Source organism: Falco biarmicus, chromosome 8 (genome assembly GCF_023638135.1).
Source record: "Falco biarmicus isolate bFalBia1 chromosome 8, bFalBia1.pri, whole genome shotgun sequence".
Classification (NCBI taxonomy): Eukaryota; Metazoa; Chordata; class Aves; order Falconiformes; family Falconidae; genus Falco; species Falco biarmicus.
This window is the reverse complement of record NC_079295.1, coordinates 56,246,274-56,265,302: the sequence shown is the minus strand read 5'-3', so window position 1 is coordinate 56,265,302 and position 19,029 is coordinate 56,246,274. Positions and strand designations below refer to the sequence as shown.

The 19,029-nt window shown below is 66.5% G+C and overlaps 1 protein-coding gene across 1 annotated transcript; it reads left to right on the top strand.

Moving 5' to 3' along the window:
• Positions 1-5,329: 5,329 nt before the first annotated feature.
• On the top strand, positions 5,330-19,011 carry UNC5A (unc-5 netrin receptor A). The gene is made up of 16 exons (XM_056350327.1): positions 5,330-5,613; positions 13,853-14,074; positions 14,216-14,359; positions 14,435-14,538; positions 14,666-14,846; positions 14,960-15,127; positions 15,324-15,488; positions 15,574-15,762; positions 16,370-16,669; positions 16,765-16,852; positions 16,930-17,098; positions 17,180-17,413; positions 17,524-17,673; positions 17,758-17,922; positions 18,008-18,186; positions 18,415-19,011. The coding sequence occupies exons 1-16, from the start codon at positions 5,505-5,507 to the stop codon at positions 18,578-18,580; spliced, it is 2,733 nt and encodes a 910-aa protein (XP_056206302.1). The 5' UTR covers positions 5,330-5,504; the 3' UTR covers positions 18,581-19,011.
• Positions 19,012-19,029: the final 18 nt, after the last annotated feature.

Sequence of the window (19,029 nt, the reverse complement as noted above, 5' to 3'; positions counted from 1 at the left end):
GGAAGGGGTTAAGTGCCTGCAGGGCCATCCCCAGTGCCAGCAGCAGAGGAGGTGGAGAGGGAACATTAAATCCTGCCCTGTGCTGCAGGGAGCCTGTACCTGAGAAGAGCCCCTTGCTGTCAGTTCTCATCTGGATGACAACCAGGCTCCTGCAACATGGCTGAGCACTCTCCTTCCCCGCGGGGACGGACTGGCACGTCCTGCTTGGCAGAGGCAGGCGAGGGGAGTGGGAAGGTGGGATGGGGACAGGGATAGGCATGGGGACAGGGACAGGACATGTGTGGCCACAGACCTGCAGGCATCAGACCTGCAGGTATGGCTGCAGCACAGTGCTGTAGCAAGCTGCAGGCAGCGCCCTGCTGCTGGCAGAGCTGTCCCCACCACCCTGCCCTGTGTCCCTTGCCCATGACCCCTTTGGGATTTGCTCTGCTGGCCCTGTACCATGGCCTGGGTGCCCCTCGTCTGTGTGGCACACGCCCACAGGGTTTTGTCCCCTCCCAGGCACCGTGCCCATGCTGTCCCCAAGCCTTCAGCACAGGCACGGTGCAGCCCTGTCCCTTGCCTGCACCGGCCAATGCAGCCAGCTCTAAGGGACCAGCTTGCACCTCCCTCAACACAGATGCATCCCAACAGCTGCTAATTGAGCCCCCCCCCCCCGGCTTCATTAACACCCCCAGGTCCTCCCAGCGTGGCAAAGGGACCGCTCACTCTCCTGGCTCGGGGGGAGCAGCTGCAATCCCCAGAGCTGCTGGGGCACAGGGCACACAGCAGGCAGTGCCACCGGTGCCTGTCCTTCCCCTCCTGGCCCTGTGAACCCTGGTGTTCCCTTGGAGTGGGCTGGTGATGCTGCAGCCCACAGCCCCCCCCCCCCCCCCCCCCCCCCCGCCAGCACCCAGCTGTGGGGTCGGGGGGGCTGCCAGGCTCCCTACCTGGTTCCCTGCCTGGCTCCCTGATTGCCCACCCCAGTGCCACATCTCTGGCTGGGAGGGCTGGTGTTTCCCGGGCGGTCGATGCGTCCATCGATCCCACGCAGCTCCGCCGGCTGCTCTCCCACTGCCCTGCTAATTAATTGTCTGCTGCTACTGCTGCTGCGGGAGCGCCAGGGACTCAGGGTGCCTGGGCTGCTTGCACCCTGCCCTGCCCCACACATGGCCTTGGAGGCCCTGCAGATGCTGGCACCCACCTCAGACCCACACCTGACCGACCTGTGCCAAAGAGCAGGGGATCTGTGTCAGGCTGGGGAGGGGACTTGTAAGCCGTGGGCTGGGGTGAGGGGCACAAGGGACTGACAGTGGTAGGGGACAGCATATGGCCACTTCCAGCCCCTCCGGCTGCCCCTGTCCAGGACACCCTCCTGCTGCTCGCAGCCATGCCAGCCCCCAGCCAGGCATGGGGACAGGGATGGGGACAGTGACGCTGCCTTTGTGCCAGGCTGTAATGAGTTTTCTGCTTGGCTGCTTGGATAGAAAATCCCAGCCAGAGGATGCAAAGAGCCCCTCTGAGTCCCCGCAGCCTCCTGCCCCTGCGCAGCCCAGCGCGTATGGAGATGTCCCTGCCCCAGCACCCACACTACTGCCACGGGCGGCATCAGCACCAGCTCTGGCCGGGAGCACCCACTGAACTGGCTGGCACGGGGCACCCATGGGGTGACAGGCCAGTGCCTTCACTACGTGTTCACCCCACTCCCCCTTTCCCAGCCCCACACTGCCGCTGGTGCAGCCACCCTACGCCCAGGCTGGGGGTGCCAGGCACAGCCCTGAGGACCCCAGCCTATGTGCCACTACCGTGCCCACCCTGCTGTCTGCCCAAGCACAGACACCCAGCACTGCTGGCCCCAGTGCTCTCCAGTGAGGTCCTGGTGCCATGGCACTGTGGCCACAGGACCTGTGTATGCAGGGTGGCACTGCGCTGTGCCCGAGCCCCTCCAGCCACCCTGTTTTCTCTCTTGGCAGCAGCAAATCCATCTCCTTAAAAAGCAGGGAGCAGCTCTTCAAGCGCTGGGGGCTGCGAGGAGCAGGCTGTGTTGGGATGGGCTTTGCCACACATCTTAATGGAGCTTTTCCCGCCCCCGGCACTGTGTGCCATTAATCTACTCTTGCAAATGGCTAATTTTGAAAATCCTCTTATCAGAATTAGGTCCTCAACATCCATATTTATTTACTTTTCATTTTCATAATCTTTCTGTTCCTTGCACGGCTGGGGTTGCTCTCATTGGCTCCGTTTCTGAGCATCCCTGTGTAGGATGAGGCCCAGGATATCCAATGCCATGCCGTGCCTTCCCATGCCATGCTGTGCCATGCTCTGGCACATGTCCCTCGCATGGCACTTGTGTTCCTCCCACCTTCAGCTCTGCCATCAACATCACCAGTACCTGTGCCCACTCCCTGCCCGAGCACCCTCCTGGCCCCAGCACCGTACACAGCCTGGTCCCTGCCCAGCACCGAGGGCCTGGCCGCATCCTGCTCATGGGGCCATGCATTATGCATTGTTTATTCATCAGCACCTTCCCCGTTTGTAACTCAATTAGGCAGACGGCGGTTTTGCTAATACAATGGTGTTTAATATTCGACTTCCTTAAATACCACAAATGGATAGGGAGGCAGTGTGCAGGCAATCCATTATACATGAGCTCAAATACCTATTTAAATATTTGATGGGAGTTTAGAAAATCTCATGGCTGGCCTTGCCCACACCTGCTGGGGCCAGGCAGGAGGTCGGACACGGCATGGGCAGGGGCTCTGCTGCACCCAGCAGTGGGTGGGAGCTGCCTCGCCTGGGCTGGCCTGCTGGACACGTGGCCTGGGGCATGTGGTGAGGGGGAGCGGTGCCAGCATGGTGACACTCCCAGGGAGGTGGCAGCTGCAGTTGCGGAGCACGGGTACCATCGCTTACCAGGTGATGCCCTCCCTCTACCTCCACCCCAATCCAGTTTCTTTCAGGAGAAAGCCCTGACACAACGGCTGTAGCACGCGGCTGAGCCATGACCGTGGTGTGCTGGAGAGGAGAATTAATTTTTAATTCCATCTTAATTACTCCGAGTAATAATCCATTTACAGCATCCAGTGGGGCTGGCACTTCCAGCATCCCCTTGGGGCTGCGGCCATCATGGGACGCCCAGGCGCTGAGCATGCTGTGCTGGGGGCACTGGGCTGGCTGAGCACCAGGCTTCTCTCCTTGAAGCCCACAGCTCCCCATGTGCTGCAGCCCCTCATGACACGCTGACAGGTGGTCAGGGGTCCCAGGCGCCCCCACAGACCTCATGTCAGGCTGGCATGGCCCTTTGGCAGCAGGGCTCAGGGCTCTGGCTGTGGAGTAGGATCTGGCTCACCTGCCCCCTCAGCTCCTCCTCGGCAAGAGGGAGAGCAAGTGGAATTGAAAGTGATGTCCCCAATCTGTATTAATTAGTGTCTATTAATTCATCAGTGCGTCCTGCTACTTCCCCACTGATGTCCTGGCCATGCCAGCCTGCGCCACAGGACAGGGTGAGACCATGTAGCCTCGGCACGGCACCCACGTGGCACCGTGTGTCACAAGCACATGGTGAAGGAACTGGGTGAAGCCAAAGCAGGACTGGGCACCACTGGTACCCCTGGGTGAGCGGTAGGACAGGGTGGGTGTGGTGGGCACCTGGATGGTAGGAGCATTGTTGCTGGCACTGCCAATGTGGCACCAGCAGAGGTAGCTGGAAGTTGTCCCGGGAGAGTGGCACAAGGAGCAGATGGGGCTGGCACCGCACGCGGGGCCCCAAGCCCCCTCCCTGCCAAGGTCCCCCAGGGCAGCGCCTTGCTGTGTACCCCACCCCCCCAGCTCTGCCCCGCTGCCTGGCTGGGGGGTCTGGCCACTGCAGGAGCCCAGGCTGGGGTACCCGGCACTGCAGGGGAGTCAGCCCCGGTTCCCATGGCAGCCCCCCAGGGAGCTCATGTGAAGCACGGTGACTTCAGCAGAAGCAGATGGAGCCGCAAGGAGTAAAAACATCCTGTTTCCATGCAAATGCCATCAGTAATAATGAACCAGCCTGAAGGAGGGTGGTTATCGATGGATGTGCTGGGGCTCTGCCCGCCGGGATGGGCAGGGATCTCCTTTGCCAGCTGGCCCCCACCAGTGCCTGTGCGAGATGTGCTGGGGCTCAGGGCACTGCCTGGGACAGCACAGTGGGATGGGAGTGGGCACCCTTTGGATGCCACCCTGCATGTGCTGCCCAGCCTGCACTCGTGGCCAGTACACAACCATATTGGCACTGGAGGTGCCTGGCAAGGTGTGTGCTGGTGGGAGATGGCTCTGGCCTCACTCTGGGGCTGTGCCGGTGGTGGCCTCGGCTCTGCTCAACACCACCAGCGCTGGGCTGGGGCAGATGGAGGCCAAGGCACAGCCGGTGATGCCTGGGAGAGCCATGCTGGCTTCGCACCTGCTTCAGCTCTTGAAGGCATCAGAGCAGTTGTTAATTGTTCCTGGAGCTGTTAATGAAATTATTGCTGCATGGCGCTGGGAGCCACTGCCTGGCCCTCACCGCTGGGGACAGGGGCTGATTGGCACCGCAGGCACAGGCTCTGGCTCTCATGTGGTTCAGGGCACCTCAATGCAGCCTCACCCCCCTCTGCCCCCCATCCCTTACCCACCCTGCAGTCTGCCCGCTGGTGACAGCAGTGCTGCTTGCCAGGCACATCAGCTGGGTGGATGGATGGCAACGGGGAGGGAAGGGGCCACATCCTGCAGCCAGGGCAGAACCAAATCCCCTGGCTGAGTGTGGGGTACCACGAATGGCAGTGAGGTGGGGTCCCACGAGTGGTACATGTTCCCACCAAGATGGTGGCCCTGCTACTGTGACATTTTCCAGCTTAAGGCACTGCACCCACCTGCCGGACCTGTGGTGGCTTGATGCTGCAGAGGAAGGTACCGGCAGGACCCTCTTCTCCTGGGTTTGTGCCCCCCCTGCCCCCGCCGTGGGGTGCCAGGCTGGGCTTGGGGACATCGCCTGGCCCAGGTCTGCAGCAGGGGCTTGGGGCAGAGCGGGCTGCGGGGCGGGTGCCGTGCCAGGGGGGATGTCGGGGGGGGGGGGAGGGGGGCGACGCCGCGCTGGGAAGGGGGTTGCACCATGCCCGGCGGGGAGGCAACGCAGGGGTGCCGCGCCGGGGGCTGCCGCGCACGGGGGAGGGTGGCGGGCCCCCCGCGCCGGCCCGGGGCGGGGCGGGATGCAGAGGGGAGATGCAGCCGGGGGGGAGCGTGGTGCCGGTGGTGCGGAGCGGGGCGCGGGGCGGGGGGCGGCGGCGGGGGCGCGCCCAGCTGTTGCGCCGTCCCTTCCGCGGGCGGGTCCGCGCTCGCCGCCCCGCATTGGCGGCGCCCGGGCGGAGCGGAGCGGCGCGGCGGCGGGCGGCAGCAGCGGCGGGGCCGGGCCGGTGGCGGTGGCGGGGCCGGTGGCGCCATGGCCCGCTGAGGGCGCCGCGGAGCGCGGCCCGCCCTGCTCCCTCGCCCCGCGCCGCGCCGCGCAGCGCTCCGCGGGGCGCGCCATGGGTGCGCGGCCGCGCCGCCGCCGGGCCCCCGCCGCCGCCGCCCCCGCCGCCGCCGCGCCGGGGCCGCTCGGTGCCCTGCTCGCCGCTGCCCTCCTCGCCGCCGCCGGTGAGTCACCGCGCGCCCCCCGCGGGCACCGGGTTCCGGGGGTGGGGGGGGACGGGACACGGACACGCGCGGCGGGGAGCCGTCACCGGGCGCTGGGCAAGGTCACCCGGGGAGCGGCGGCGGGCGGGAGTGCTGCGGGGAGCCGAGTGCCCTCCCGGGGACGGGGCGCGGCGGGAAGCGGGGACCGGGGACCGGTCTCTGTGCGGGGTGTCCGAGCGGCTGTGCGGTACCGGGGGGTCCGCGAGATGCCCTCCCGGGCAGGGCGCACGCCCCCGGCCCCACGGCAGGCACTGCCGCCGCCCCCGCCCCGTGCCCACGCACGGCCGCACACGCGTGCCCAGCCGGCGCTGCCCCGGACCGGGTGGCTGGCGCTCGTCGCCTCGCCGGCACGGCTCTGCCCCCACGGGGCCCCGCCAGCACCGCCACGCGTGTCCGCAGCGCATCTGCCCCACGCACGGGGTCCCTGCCCCACGCACGGCGCCTCTGCCCCACGCACAGCATCCCTACCCTCGGCACGGGGTCCCTGCCGCCACACGGGATCCCTGCGGCGACACGGGGTCCCTGCCGTCTCCATCACCTGGCCGGGACACGGGGGACCGTGGTGACGGGGTAGCCCGCATGGGTGCTGGCACGCCGCGGGGGTGCACGGGGGTGGCCGTGGCACGGGGGGTGTGCGGGGCTGCAGCGGTGTCGCCGCAAACGCGAACGGTCCGGAGCCCGGCGGCCCCCGGCGCTGCCCCCCGCCCCGAGCAGGAGCCGGCGGGGGGAGGGCAGCGGCCTGGGCCGGACCCCCGGGGCTGAGCGGCACCGGCTGCCGGGCCGGGGGTCGGGGGGCCGGGGGGTGCGGCGGGTGCCCGCGGCTGGCGGCGGCTGGCAGGTGTCACGGCAGTCTGGAAGTGGCGGCTGCAGACAAAGGACCGGGCTGGGGGCGGGGAGCTGCGCGGGGCTGGACGTGCGCTCTGCGGGGGGTCTGGGGGGGAGGAACCCCTCCGCGCCCGAGGGTCCCGGCCCACCGACCCTCCTGCGGCCACCGGAGACGTCCGTTAGCTCCGGCTCGGTGTACCGGGCGGGCACAGCGGGCACCCGGGAGGAGGCAGCCCCCCGTGCTCTCCGCACCCATCTCTCCCAGCCGGGCACCCCCAGGGACCCCGCGCCCAGTGCTCCCAGCGTGGCCCCGTCTCTGGGGGTCACTGCAGAACTGGCGCGGTGGGTGGGCACCCCTCGGGTGCAGGGGACCCCATATGCAGGGGGCTGTGGGGACCGGCCCCCAGCAGCGCATGGAGTACTGCTGTCCCCACGGCATCCGTGGGGTGGATGGATGGAAGTGGGGGGCAGTGGGACAGAGGGGGCAGTGGGACAGGGGGTGCACCGGGCCACCCCATGTCGGCTGTGCGGCAGGAGGTGTGGGGGGGCCCGGCAGTGCCAGCACCGGCTCAGGGCAGTGCGGTGCGGGAGCTTGTCCCTGCCACTCGCTTGGCAGGCAGCTCACAGCGGCCACGGCGCGACGGAGCCCAGCCACCTGCGCGGCTGCCACTCGACACAGATGTGGCAAGGCCGGGCCTCTGTGCACCGGGTGCTGCTCCAGCCCAGCGTGGCGTGGCACAGCATGGCACAGCATGGCAGGGCAGGGGCACCTCTTCCCCGGGGACACAGAGCCACGAGTTAGGGATGGAGGAATCCGGGTATCCAGGCAAAGGGCCCCTGCCTGCTGCCGTGGAGCAGCATCCCTGGTGCTGTGCCAGCTGCCTGCTCTGCTGCCAGTGCCCGCCGGGAAAGGGGGAGAGCAGCAGCAGGGGCTGGGGCTCACCGGCAGGCAGCAGTGAGGGACAAGGACCCCAGGCGTGGGGACTGCCCTGCTCGACTGCTGTGCTGTCCGGTGGGTAAGGGCACAGGGGCAGGGTCCTTCCCCAGAGCTACCCCTGCCCAGTGCTCTGGTGGGCCCTTCCCCTTGGCATCTGTGGCAGCTGGTGCCAGGTCCTTGTGCATCTCCTGCCCCCAGGCTGGCCATTGCCCCACGTCGGCTCCTGCCTCAGCTCCTCTGGCCAGGGCTGTGGGCTCTGCTGTCACCATGCATGAGCCACATGGTGCTGCCAGCTTCACCAGGCTCCTTGGGACCCTCAGGTGCCCCACAGCCTGGCATCACAGGTCACTGCATCCCATCAGTGCCCCACAACCTGCACCCACCTGGGCACGGGTGCCTCCACGGGGCAGGCAGGAGGGCAGGGCAGCGGGCAGGGCTGGTGCACGTCGGGCAGCCGGGAAGCTGCCATGCCGGCTGTCAGTGCGAGCGTGCGGCAGACGCAGCCTGCCCAGGGCTGTTTGTTCTGGCTCAGTGCCACGCGGGGATGGCACTACATCAAACTGTGCAGCGCCTGGCAGGTGCTTGCGGGAGGGAACCGGGGCACTGGCAGTGCTGCCAGGGCCTTGGCATCCCTGGAGCCACCGTGCACACCTCACAGCCATGGGTACAGCTGAGCACCTGTCCCACCTGACTGGCTGGCAGCACGCAGGACCACCCTGGCAGTGGTGCCAGTGCCTGAGGGATGATGTCACGGGGACTGCATGCCGTTCGTGTCTCACCATGTCCTACCCTGCACCCAGGGGTGCACCCTTGCTGCCAGCAGTGCTCTGTGCGCCATGTGCGTGCCTGCCTGCAGGCAGGCTGGGGTGGGCAGGCAATGGACTGGGCACACTGGTATTCTGTCCTTGTCCAGTCAGGCCCAGTAGTTGCCCAGTACCCCTTGGCCCTGCTACCTGCCTGCTCTCTGGGTGTTTCTTCCAGGTGTCAAGTAGGTTACAGCTCACCCTGCCCCCCCAGAACCCTGTCCTGCCCAGGCTCCTGCCTATAGGATGGGGGTCTTGTGTCCCAGCCCCCTCTGGCCAGCCTTTGCTGCCACAGGGTTGTAGGGTGCTGTGGGTGCCATCACCAGCGTGTGCCACCCATGGGTGGGAAGGGGAAGAGGCTGTGGGGCTGGACCTGGGAGCACTGCCCGGCTCCCCCCCACCTTCCCTCCCCACTCCAGCAGGGACGCGGGGCTGAGGGTGACCTTGACACTCTTCCCAGCAGGGCCAGGGCTCAGCGGGAGTGTTTGCTCTTCACTGTCAGTTGAAGGAGAAAGCTGCTCAGGTCCCCAGGCTCAGGACCCCAGTGACAGCCCCAGCATGTGGGTCTGGGCCAGTCGTGACCCATCCATCCCAGTGCCAGGCTGGGCTGGAGGAGCCCTCCACCCTTCACCAAGCTGGGGCCAGGTGGGACTGTCTCCCTGTGCAGTGCTGGTGACAGGGGCTGGCACAGATTGGCACGGGTCCTGCAGGCATGCTGTGGGGGCTGTGGGGCTCAGTGGGCACCCGGGGCTGGCAGGGAACAGGGTTCTGTGTATGCCATGTGGCCAAGAGGGGACCGCCTCTGTGGGTGCCCGGGGAATGGTGCCCAGCACTGGGTGCCAGGGCTGGTAGCCCCCAGGCAGTCAGAGGTGGTCCCTGGGGAGGGGCTGCCACCCCTGGCTGCCTTTTCTGGCACCACTGTCCCCAGACCCTGGGCACGGGGCACCATGGGCCAGGCTTGGACATGGCTGGGGCCATGCAGCCCCCTTGGTAGGTGCTGGAGTGGGGCAAGGGTGCAGCCCACCGGGAGCTCTGCCCACCCTGGCACATGCTAATTGCATGTAATGGGGAGAGTGTTATCAGCTCAAATCCGTAATTAGGCAGCTCTATTGTCATGCAAACCCGCCTGACTAATTCATTCATAACTAGCACTCGCTTAATCAGCACCCAGACACTGCCATGCGCTCGCCAGGAGACAGGCACCCTCTGGACCCCGCCACCTCCACCAGCCTCTCCCGCGGCCGTGGGGCTGACATATGTGGGGCACATGCCTGGGGGGCCAGGACAGTGACTGGCTCATGGGGATGCACGGGGAAACTGGGGACGCAGTCCTGGGGCAGGCAGGGGCACCCCCGGGGTCACTGTGCGCATTAGAGCACAGGGGACGTGTTGGCACTCTGTGCCCGTCATTGCATTGTCCCCAGTGCTCGCCATGCACCAGACTGGCCGGGAGCCAGGCTATGCTGCCGGGTGTTGGCATCTGACCCTGCTGGCTCCCTGCCCAGCTGCGGCTGGCATCAGCATCCACCTGGCATCACCATGGGGGCTGTGTGGGTGGGAAGGTGGGTGCAAGGGGAGCATTTCCTGATGCCCAGATGCTCCACGTGAGTGTTGGAGCAGCCGTGGGCAGCTGGGCAGTGCCAGGTGATGCCACAGCCCCTGTCTGGAGGTCTCTTGGAGGCAGCAGCAGCTCATTGTGGCTCAGAGCCAGTCGCTCCTGGTAGGATGGTGCCCTGTTCAAAGCCTCAGACAAGGTTTTTGGTGAGTTGTGCCAGCTCCCCTCCTCTGTGCCCTGCAGAGAGCAAAGTGCTGTCAGCAGGGACCCCTGTGTGCAGGATGGTGAGCAGGGCTGGCACCCCCAGGTTCCTCTGGACACATGTGGGCACCCTCTGCCCTCCCCTTGATGCCCACTCTTCACTCGTTTAGGCTGGTGCAATCAGTAACAATTATTGCTTTAATTACCTGCTGCTGGGGTGCAGGCTGGGTGCCGGCAAAGTGCGAAGAAATCTTGTGTGATTTGTGTGCCAGGCCTGGCGCGGGCACGATGGATGGGGTGCCAGCTGGGATGGAATATGCTGGCTGCAAAGCCCACGGGATTTGGGGAGGTCCCTGGAGGGGGGCATAGCAGGGCAGTAGAGGAGGTGCCGCCGTCAAGGTCCCCACTCCGCTGCAGGGACCCCCAGGGCAGCAGGCAGGGGTGCAGACAGGGCATGGGGGCAGAGGGAGGCTGGGGCTGCTGGGGACGGCTCGGTGCCCTGCTGGGGACAGCCGTTACACTGGGCCCGGCTGGGTGGCAGCATTCGGGGTGGACCCGTGCCTTTGGAGCACGCTCCCACTGCAGGCAGCTGCCTGATCTCTCCCAGGGGCAGCTGTGCCGAACCCACATGCTGGTGCGCCGGTGCTGGGGCTGGCGCTGCCGCAGCCACCGCCGGGCAGCCTTTCCTCGCCAAGAACACACTGACCTTCCCGGCGTCTCCCTGCAGTAGGCACCAAGGCGCCTGGCATGCTGCTGTTGGCACCGGCGGGGAGCGTGGCACCAGCACTAGGTCAGGATTGGGCCCTTGGGGACCGGAGAGATCAGGCTGGGGGTGCACCTGCTGGTGCCTGGTGGGTCCTGGCAGGACCCCCTCCCCGCTGGGCAATGCAGTGTACTGCAGTCCCTCTCTACTCAGTGACTAGTACACCTGGTGTTTCTGATGCCGGGGGGGGCCCAGGCACTAGGACGAGGGGCTGTGTGGCCACCCAGGGTGGCAGCGGCTGTGGGGCACAGGGAGCTAGGGGGGCTCTGTACATGGGGAGGGGGCCGGGAGCTGTTGGGGTCTGGCAATGGTGGGGTGAAGGTGGGTGCTTGGAGCCCATAGCGAGGGTGTCCCCATCCCCTCTGCACCCCAAGGTGGGTGCTGCAGCCCTGCACCCCAGCTCAGCCCCCAGCCCCCTCCCACTTCATCAGGCCTGCCTGCACACTCGTTAGCCCACGTGGGTGGGGGATAATTGATAATAAAGCCCTGCTTAATGCACTGGCTTTACCGGCCGTGATTTATTGGTGCTGTAGCAAACCGCGCTCCCAATTACCCCTTTGGCCACCGGGAGAGCGGCTGGCCGGGGCTGTGCCTCTGCCACGGCGGGGGGAGTCCTAGGGGTGAGTGGGACCCAGCGCCCCACTGTCCCCCTGGTTCCCATTCCCCATCCTCGCCGAAGTTCTCCGGTTCCCTTTGCCAAGGTGACATAAGCATCTCGCCTGTTTCCATGACAACGCAGCGGCAGGTGAGCAGCGAGGCCGATGCGGAGCCGGCACAGCACCGCGTGGGGGGCCGCTGCCCACGGGGTGCCCACGCTGCACCCACGGGCTGGGGGTGCCCACGCTGTGTGGGGTGTCTGTGGTGTGAGAGGTGCCCGTGCTGTATGGGGTGTCTGCGGAATGTGGGGGCTCCTGGGACATGGGGCGGCCCATGGTGCACAAGATACACGTGGTGTTTGGCACAGCCGTGCTGCGTGGGGTGCCCAGAGTGCATGCAGTGCTCATGGTGCATGGGGTGCCCATCATGGACGGGGTGCCTGTGGTGCAGGGGGCACCCAAACCACAGCCCCTTGTGTTCCCGCACCAGGGCCCCAGGCCAGCTTCAGTCTCCCAGCCGTGCCATGGCTCCGTCCATGGCTGCACCACCGCGCAGAGCCCCACCAGTGCCGGGCACGGTGCCCAGCAGGACAGCATCGGGCTGGAGGGCTCTGTGGGGTGCCTGGTAGCCCCCTGGCTCTGCCGCTTCCTGCATGTCCCCAGCTTTGTTTGTGCCCGTGGTCCCACCCGGCCCCCAAGGCACCTGGCACCCCAGTTGGGGTGAGGGGGCTCAGTGCCCATCCTGCCTCCCACACCCATTGCTGCTGGCCCCAGGCTTCCCGCACCCCTCTGCTCAGCCGTGATGGATAGACAGGCAGCTTGGCAACTGCTGTACTCATTTCATGTGTGATTAAAAGGCTGGTCCCCGCAGCACCGCTCCCCTGTTCACCCGACGTGCCTGCCGCAGCCACCCAGGCAGGAGGCAGCGGCGGTGCTGTGCAGCGGCAAAGCTGGTATGTAATAAATAAATCGGGTTGCCTTTCTGCCTATCTCAGCTCCCTGGCTGGAGCAGCATGGAGCCCTGCGTGCCAGCATGGGAAGTGCAGCGTGGGCACCCAGGGGTACCTGAGCGGGTGGCGCGGCAGAGGCATGGGTGCTGCGGCGAGCCATGCTGCAGCTGGCACTGGGGACAACAGCCCAGCACGGGCTGGGGACCGCAGCGCCTGTCCGCGCCGTGACCCCCCAGGCTGGCCCCAGGCTGCGGCTGGGGGGGTCGTTAAACCAGTGAAATATGAAATGCCTATATATCCCCGACAGGGGTTTTAATTAAATTAATTGCCAGCGACATTGTAAAAGTGCTGATGGGGTAATAGCCAGCGCGTTATGGTTGCCGTTTATCTTCCCCGCGTAAATTAGCTGCTGCACCTTGCCCATCCCAGCGGGCGTCGCAGCGGGCTCACTCAGCGCCCACTCCCTCACTTGGAGGGGCCTGATCCAGCTGGGGGGAGCAGCGGGACTCAGAGCCCCCCGGGGGAACTCAGCCAGGGCCCAAGGGACCCCTGTGTCCCCAATGTCCCTGTCACACAGGTGGCTGTGCCAGGCGGGAGCCAGCCAGGGTGGGCACGGGCAGTGGGGGTCCCGTGGGCAGTGGGGGGTCTCACGGGCGCATGGGGAGCGGCGAGTGGTTGCCAAACCAAGGCACTTAATTACTGCGCATTCCATCCCATTTAATTGCTTATTAAATCCTAACCAGCCAATTAGCAGCAGCAATTACAGCTTCATTCAGTGACACAATCGCTATTTTATCGTTTGTTAATCAAATGCTTATTTAGGGCCCTGGTTTATTAACTCTTTCTGCAGCAGGTGCTGGGGGGGTGGGAGGGGCATGGGCACCTGGCCATGTTCGGGCTGGGGGACATGGGCACCACGGGACCGTCCTACATGCCACGGCCCATCACTGCTGTCCCAAGGACCCTGCCCTTGTGCATGGCACCCACAGCCTGCAAGCAAAGCTGGGGGATGCCCGACCGCCCAAGAGATGTGTGTGCAGCCCCAAGCCACCCTCACCACCCTGGGGACACTGCAGACAGACAGCCCCCCATGTGCCATGCCTGTGCCCATTCCTGGGTGGGTGGGCCTGGCACAGGATGGGGCACACTGCTGTGCCACCCTGCCGTGTCCCCAGGGCACGGGATACACACCCCAGCACTCACCCTGCATCCCTGTGCCCCTCCAGGGCATGGTGGGGCAGGATGTGGCCCCCAGGCGGCGCCTGGCAGCATGCTGGGGAGGGGGGCCAGCGGGCACCCGGGGAGGCATGAGCGATGGCCCTTGTTGGTCACACTACATTTCCTTTTCATTAGTGCTAAGTGTGGACATGAGGGATCGGTGCGGGTTCAGTGGGCGCAGCCGCCACGCGGCTGCTCTCCCTGATGGATGGCGGCGTGAGGAGGGGGCTGTCGCATTGCTGGCCAGGGGGGGCGGTGATGAGGCACGGGGCCACCGGCATGGGGCCACGCTAGCCCAGGCGATCACCCAGCCCGGGCACGCTGGAGGTGGCCGAGCCCCCTCTCCCCACAGGTGCTCAGCAAAGCGCGACTGTGGCCAACCCGGTATCCGGCGCGTCCCCGGACCTGCTGCCACACTTCCAGCTGGAGCCGGAGGACGTCTACATCGTGAAGAACAAGGCGGTGAGCCTGGCCTGCCGCGCTACTCCTGCCACCCAGATCTACTTCAAGTGCAACGGCGAGTGGGTGCACCAGGGCGATCATGTCACACAGCACAGCACTGACCGCAGCACCGGTGAGCACTGGTGGGAGGGATGGCGCTGGCCCCTGTCGCCGGGAGCCATGTGCAGTGCTCTTGGTGGAGGGTTGCATGGCGCCGGGGCTGCGAGGACTGCTCCCCGTGTGCTGGTGCTGACGTGCTGCCCGCTGGTGGCAGGGCTGCCGGTGATGGAGGTGCGTATCGAGGTCACCCGTCAGCAAGTGGAGAAGATCTTTGGGCTGGAGGAGTACTGGTGCCAGTGCGTGGCCTGGAGCTCCTCTGGCACCACCAAGAGCCAGAAAGCCTTCGTGCGCATCGCCTGTGAGTGTCTGCGGGTGCCCGGATGGCACGCGGGGCGCTGGCCCTGGCCCCCCCCTCACCCCTGCGCCTCCCCAGATCTGCGCAAGAACTTCGAGCAAGAGCCGACAGCCAGGGAGGTCTCCATCGAGCAGGGCATTGTGCTGCCATGCCGCCCTCCCGAGGGCATCCCCCCCGCCGAGGTGAGTCCCTGTGGGCCAGCAGGGCAGGACGCAGCCGAGGGTGCCCCTTGCCCATGGGGATGCCATGTGTGCTGCCCGAGGGGGTGGCCTGTCTGGGCACCCAGTGACGTCCCCATGCCCCACGCAGGTGGAGTGGCTGCGCAACGAGGAGCTGGTGGACCCAGCGTTGGATGCCAACGTCTACGTGACACCGGAGCACAGCCTTGTGCTGCGGCAGGCTCGCCTGGCCGACACTGCCAACTACACCTGCGTGGCCAAAAACATCGTGGCGCGTCGCCGCAGTGCTTCCGCTGCCATCACTGTCTACGGTACAGTCCTGCCACGCTTGTCCCCACCATGCTGCCCTGGTGTCTTCCTCCCCGTCCTGTCCCTCCCCACACCCCCTGTCCTGCGGGGCGCTGACGGGTCCCTCTCCACCCAGTGAACGGCGGCTGGTCGACGTGGACGCAGTGGTCGGGCTGCAGCACCAGCTGTGGACGGGGCTGGCAGAAGCGGAGCCGGACGTGCACCAACCCCACGCCCCTCAACGGGGGGGCTTTCTGTGAGGGCCAAAATGTGCAGAAAACCGCCTGCACCACCCTCTGCCCAGGTACCCACCCTGCCCAGGGCGCTGCCGCCACCCCTGCTGTGCCGATGCTGCACTCCCCACTGCACCCATCGCAGTCCCTGTCCCCCCGGGGTGTCTCGTCTTCCCACCCCCACCCCCCCCGTGTGTCCATCTCTGCCGGCCCTGGGGCAGGGGAGGCGGGTGGCAGTGGGGCGCTGACCCCTGGCTGTGCCCACAGTGGATGGTGCCTGGTCGGAGTGGAGCAAGTGGTCAGTGTGTGGGGCTGAGTGCACCCACTGGCGGAGCCGGGAGTGCTCGGAGCCAGCGCCGCGCAACGGGGGCCAGGACTGCCACGGACCTGAGCTGGACACCCGCAACTGCACCTCTGAGCTCTGCAGCCACGGTGAGCACGGCAGGGACGGTGGGGTTGTGCCCTGTCACTGGAGGACTGGGGGTGACCGTGCGTGCTGACGCCCTGCCCCGTGCAGCCACCCCCGGCGCGGAGGACGTGGCGCTGTACGTGGGGCTGGTGGCCGTGGCCGTGTGCCTGGTGCTGCTGCTGCTGGTGGGGGTGCTGGTGTACTGCCGCAAGAAGGGGGGCCTGGACGCTGATGTAGCCGACTCTTCCATCCTCACTGCTGGCTTCCAGCCCGTCAGCATCAAACCCAGCAAGGCCGGTGAGTGAGGGCTGCGGGGACGGGCCTGTGCACCCACGCTGGGACATGGTGTCCCTCGGGACCTGGAGGTGGCCGTGCCCCCAGGCGGCTCTGGGCAGGGGCTGTCTTCCCCAGGGTGTCCCTGGCCCTGGCTGGGGGCTCTGTGCTCCGTGGAGTCCCTGCGAAGGGGCTGTGTGCCCCCTGAGCTCCCTAGCCCTGGGTGGGGGCTCCGTGCCCTAGGGGATCCCTGACCTCGGGACAGGGACGCTGTGTCTTAAAGGGTCCCCGAGTGCAGGGTCAGTGCTTTGTGCCATGTAGGGTCCCTGGCTGTGGGTGGAGGCTCTCTGTCCTGTAGGGTCCTTGGTCACTATAGAGCTTATGCCCTGGCTCGGTGCTGTGTACTCCGGGGACCCCAGGGGTGACAGTGCCCCGAGGGTCTGTGCCATGGGGCAGGGGCTTGATGACTTTTGGACCCCCCAGGGATGGCTGTGCCCCACAGAGCCCTTACCATGAAGTGGGGGCTGTTGTGCCCCATGTCCCCCGGGGCAGCTGTGCCACTGCATTGCCGGCGGGGACTCCCCAGACCCCTCCATGCCCTCGCACCATGGTCCCCTGCTCTGTGCCACAGACAACCCCAGCCTGCTCACCATCCAGCCCGACCTCAGCACCGCCACCATGACCTACCAGGGCTCGCTCTGCCCACGCCAGGACGGCCCAGCCAAGCTCCAGCTGCCCAACGGGCACCTGCTGAGCCCGCTGGGCACCGGGCGGCACACGCTGCACCACAGCTCGCCCGCCGCCGAGGGTGCCGACTTCGTGGCCCGGCTCTCCACCCAGAGCTACTTTCGCTCCCTGCCCCGTGGCACCAACAACATGGCCTATGGCACCTTCAACTTCTTGGGGGGGCGGCTGATGATCCCTAACACAGGTACGGTGTGGGGGGGCACAGGGTGCTGGAGCATCGCCCAGTGTGGGTGGGTCCCTATGGGGCTCAGCCCCCCACACCTGCACCCCCCCACCCAGGGATCAGCCTGCTCATCCCACCCGATGCCATCCCACGGGGGAAGATCTACGAGGTCTACCTGACCCTGCACAAGCAGGAGGAGGTGAGGTAGGTGCCAGGACTGCAGGGGCAAGGGGCTGCTGGGGGTAGCCATCCTTGCTCAGCTGCTCCCGTTGCTGCCCCAGGCTGCCCCTGGCCGGCTGCCAGACGCTGCTGAGCCCCATCGTCAGCTGTGGCCCCCCCGGGGTCCTCCTCACCCGCCCTGCCATCCTGGCCATGGGTCACTGTGTGGAGGCCAGCGCTGAGAACTGGAGCATCCGGCTGAAGAAGCAGTCATGCGAGGGCACGTGGGAGGTGAGTGCTGGCAGGGGGCAAGGGGATCGGGGTTCAGGGGGATGCCCATGCCCGGGGTGCATCTCCACCTGGGTGCCGCAGGACGTGCTGCAGCTGGGTGCTGAGCCATGCACGGAGCTGTACTACTGCCAGCTGGAAGCGCAGGCTTGCTACATCTTCACGGAGCAGCTGGGGCGCTTCGCCCTGGTGGGGGAGTCCCTCAGCATGGCGGCCTCCAAGCGCCTCAAGCTCGTCCTGTTTGCACCGGCCGCCTGCCCGTCGCTCGAGTACAACATCCGTGTCTACTGCCTCAGTGACACCCAGGATGTCCTCAAGGTACCGGGGGTCCCCAGGCAATCCCCCCATCCCGGCTTGGAGTGATGTGCAGGCAGGGCTGGGCTTCCAGGCTGCAGCATCTCCTGCCTGACTGCTGTCTGTGCTGCCAGGAGGTGATCCAGCTGGAGAAGCAGCTGGGGGGGCAGCTGATCGGAGCCCCCCGTGTGCTGCACTTCAAGGACAGCTACCACAACCTGCGCCTCTCCATCCACGACATGCCCAGCTCCCTCTGGAAGAGCAAACTCCTTGCCAGCTACCAGGTGAGGAGCCCAGCTGGGAGGGGGAGGGGACAGGGAGGGTGTCCCTGCCGCTCTGACCCCACCACCCCCACCCCCCCCCCGCAGGAAATCCCCTTCTACCACATCTGGAGCGGGCTGCAGCCCTTCCTGCACTGCACCTTCACCCTGGAGCGCCTGAGCCCCAGCACCTGTGAGCTGGCCTGCAAGATCTGGGTCTGGCAGGTGGAGGGTGACGGGCAGAGCTTCACCGTCAACTTCAACATCGCCAAGGTGAGGGCAGGGCTGGGAGACGCTCCTGGGGGTGACCCCGGGCTGGGCTCACATCCCCACCCCCCATCCTGGCACTCTCCCCTAGGATGCGAGGTTTTCAGACTGGCTGGTCCCTGACAGTGAGGTGGGCGCTCCAGCCCTGGTGGGCCCCAGTGCCTTCAAGATCCCCTTCCTCATCCGCCAGAAGATCATCAGCAGCCTGGACCCACCAGGCACCCGGGGAGCCGACTGGAGGACACTGGCCCAGAAGCTCAACCTTGACAGGTAGCTCAGGATGGGGACAGTGCTGGGGACGGGGACAAGGTGGCGTGGTGGATAGGGACAGGGGGCTTCTGGCTTCATCCTGCACCTCTGGAGGGATGCTGGAATGCTGTGGGACCCTGGGAGTGGGATGGTGCCAGAAGTGAGGCCAGCACTGGGCTTGTCCTGGGGTGTGGAGCCATCCCTGTGCTCTGATGTGGTCCCTCTGTCCCCGTCCCCGTCCCCCCCCAGCCATCTCAGCTTCTTCGCCTCGAAGGCCAGCCCTACGGCCATGATCCTCAACCTGTGGGAAGCGCGGCACTTCCCCAACGGCAACCTCTCACAGCTGGCCGCCGCCGTGGCCGAGGTGGGCAAGCAGGACGGTGCCCTCTTCGCCGTCTCTGAGGCTGAGTGCTGAGTGCGGCAGGGGCCCCAACCCTACTCCCAGGGGACCACCGCCATGGGGCAGGAGGGGTCCCTGGCCGGCCCCCGGGCCCCCACTGCCCCACAGCCCACAGGGAGGGCTGCCCGGCCCCCTCGCAGAGAGGGACGCCTGTGCCCCACGGCAGCCAGGCCCCCAGCACTGTGGTGGCGGGGTTCAGCCTGGCCCCGGGGACCCCGTGGTGGGCGCCGGGGGGCACTGGGTGTGCGTCGTGCGTGCGGTGCCGTCGTGCTGTCTGCGTGTGGGGCCAGCTGCCCCCAGGCCCCGTGCCGTGTTGTGTAAAGACCGTTTTTTTAATTCTGTATTAAGTGCATTCAAGTATTTACACTTGGCCTTATGTACATAGCGGTGCCGCGGGCGGGGGGTCTACCGGACGTGAATGTAAATAAATTCGATATATATTGCTACGTGGGGCTGTGCCCGGC

What these genes read in the sequence shown, in the direction of transcription:
- UNC5A (XM_056350327.1), top strand. Translation starts at nt 5,505, where the DNA reads ATGGGTGCGCGGCCGCGCCGCCGCCGGGCCCCCGCCGCCGCCGCCCCC. An exon ending in CATGCGAGGGCACGTGGGAG is followed by an intron (nt 17,099 to 17,179) that starts GTGAGTGCTGGC and finishes TGGGTGCCGCAG; the next exon opens with GACGTGCTGCAGCTGGGTGC. An exon ending in ACACCCAGGATGTCCTCAAG is followed by an intron (nt 17,414 to 17,523) that starts GTACCGGGGGTC and finishes CTGTGCTGCCAG; the next exon opens with GAGGTGATCCAGCTGGAGAA.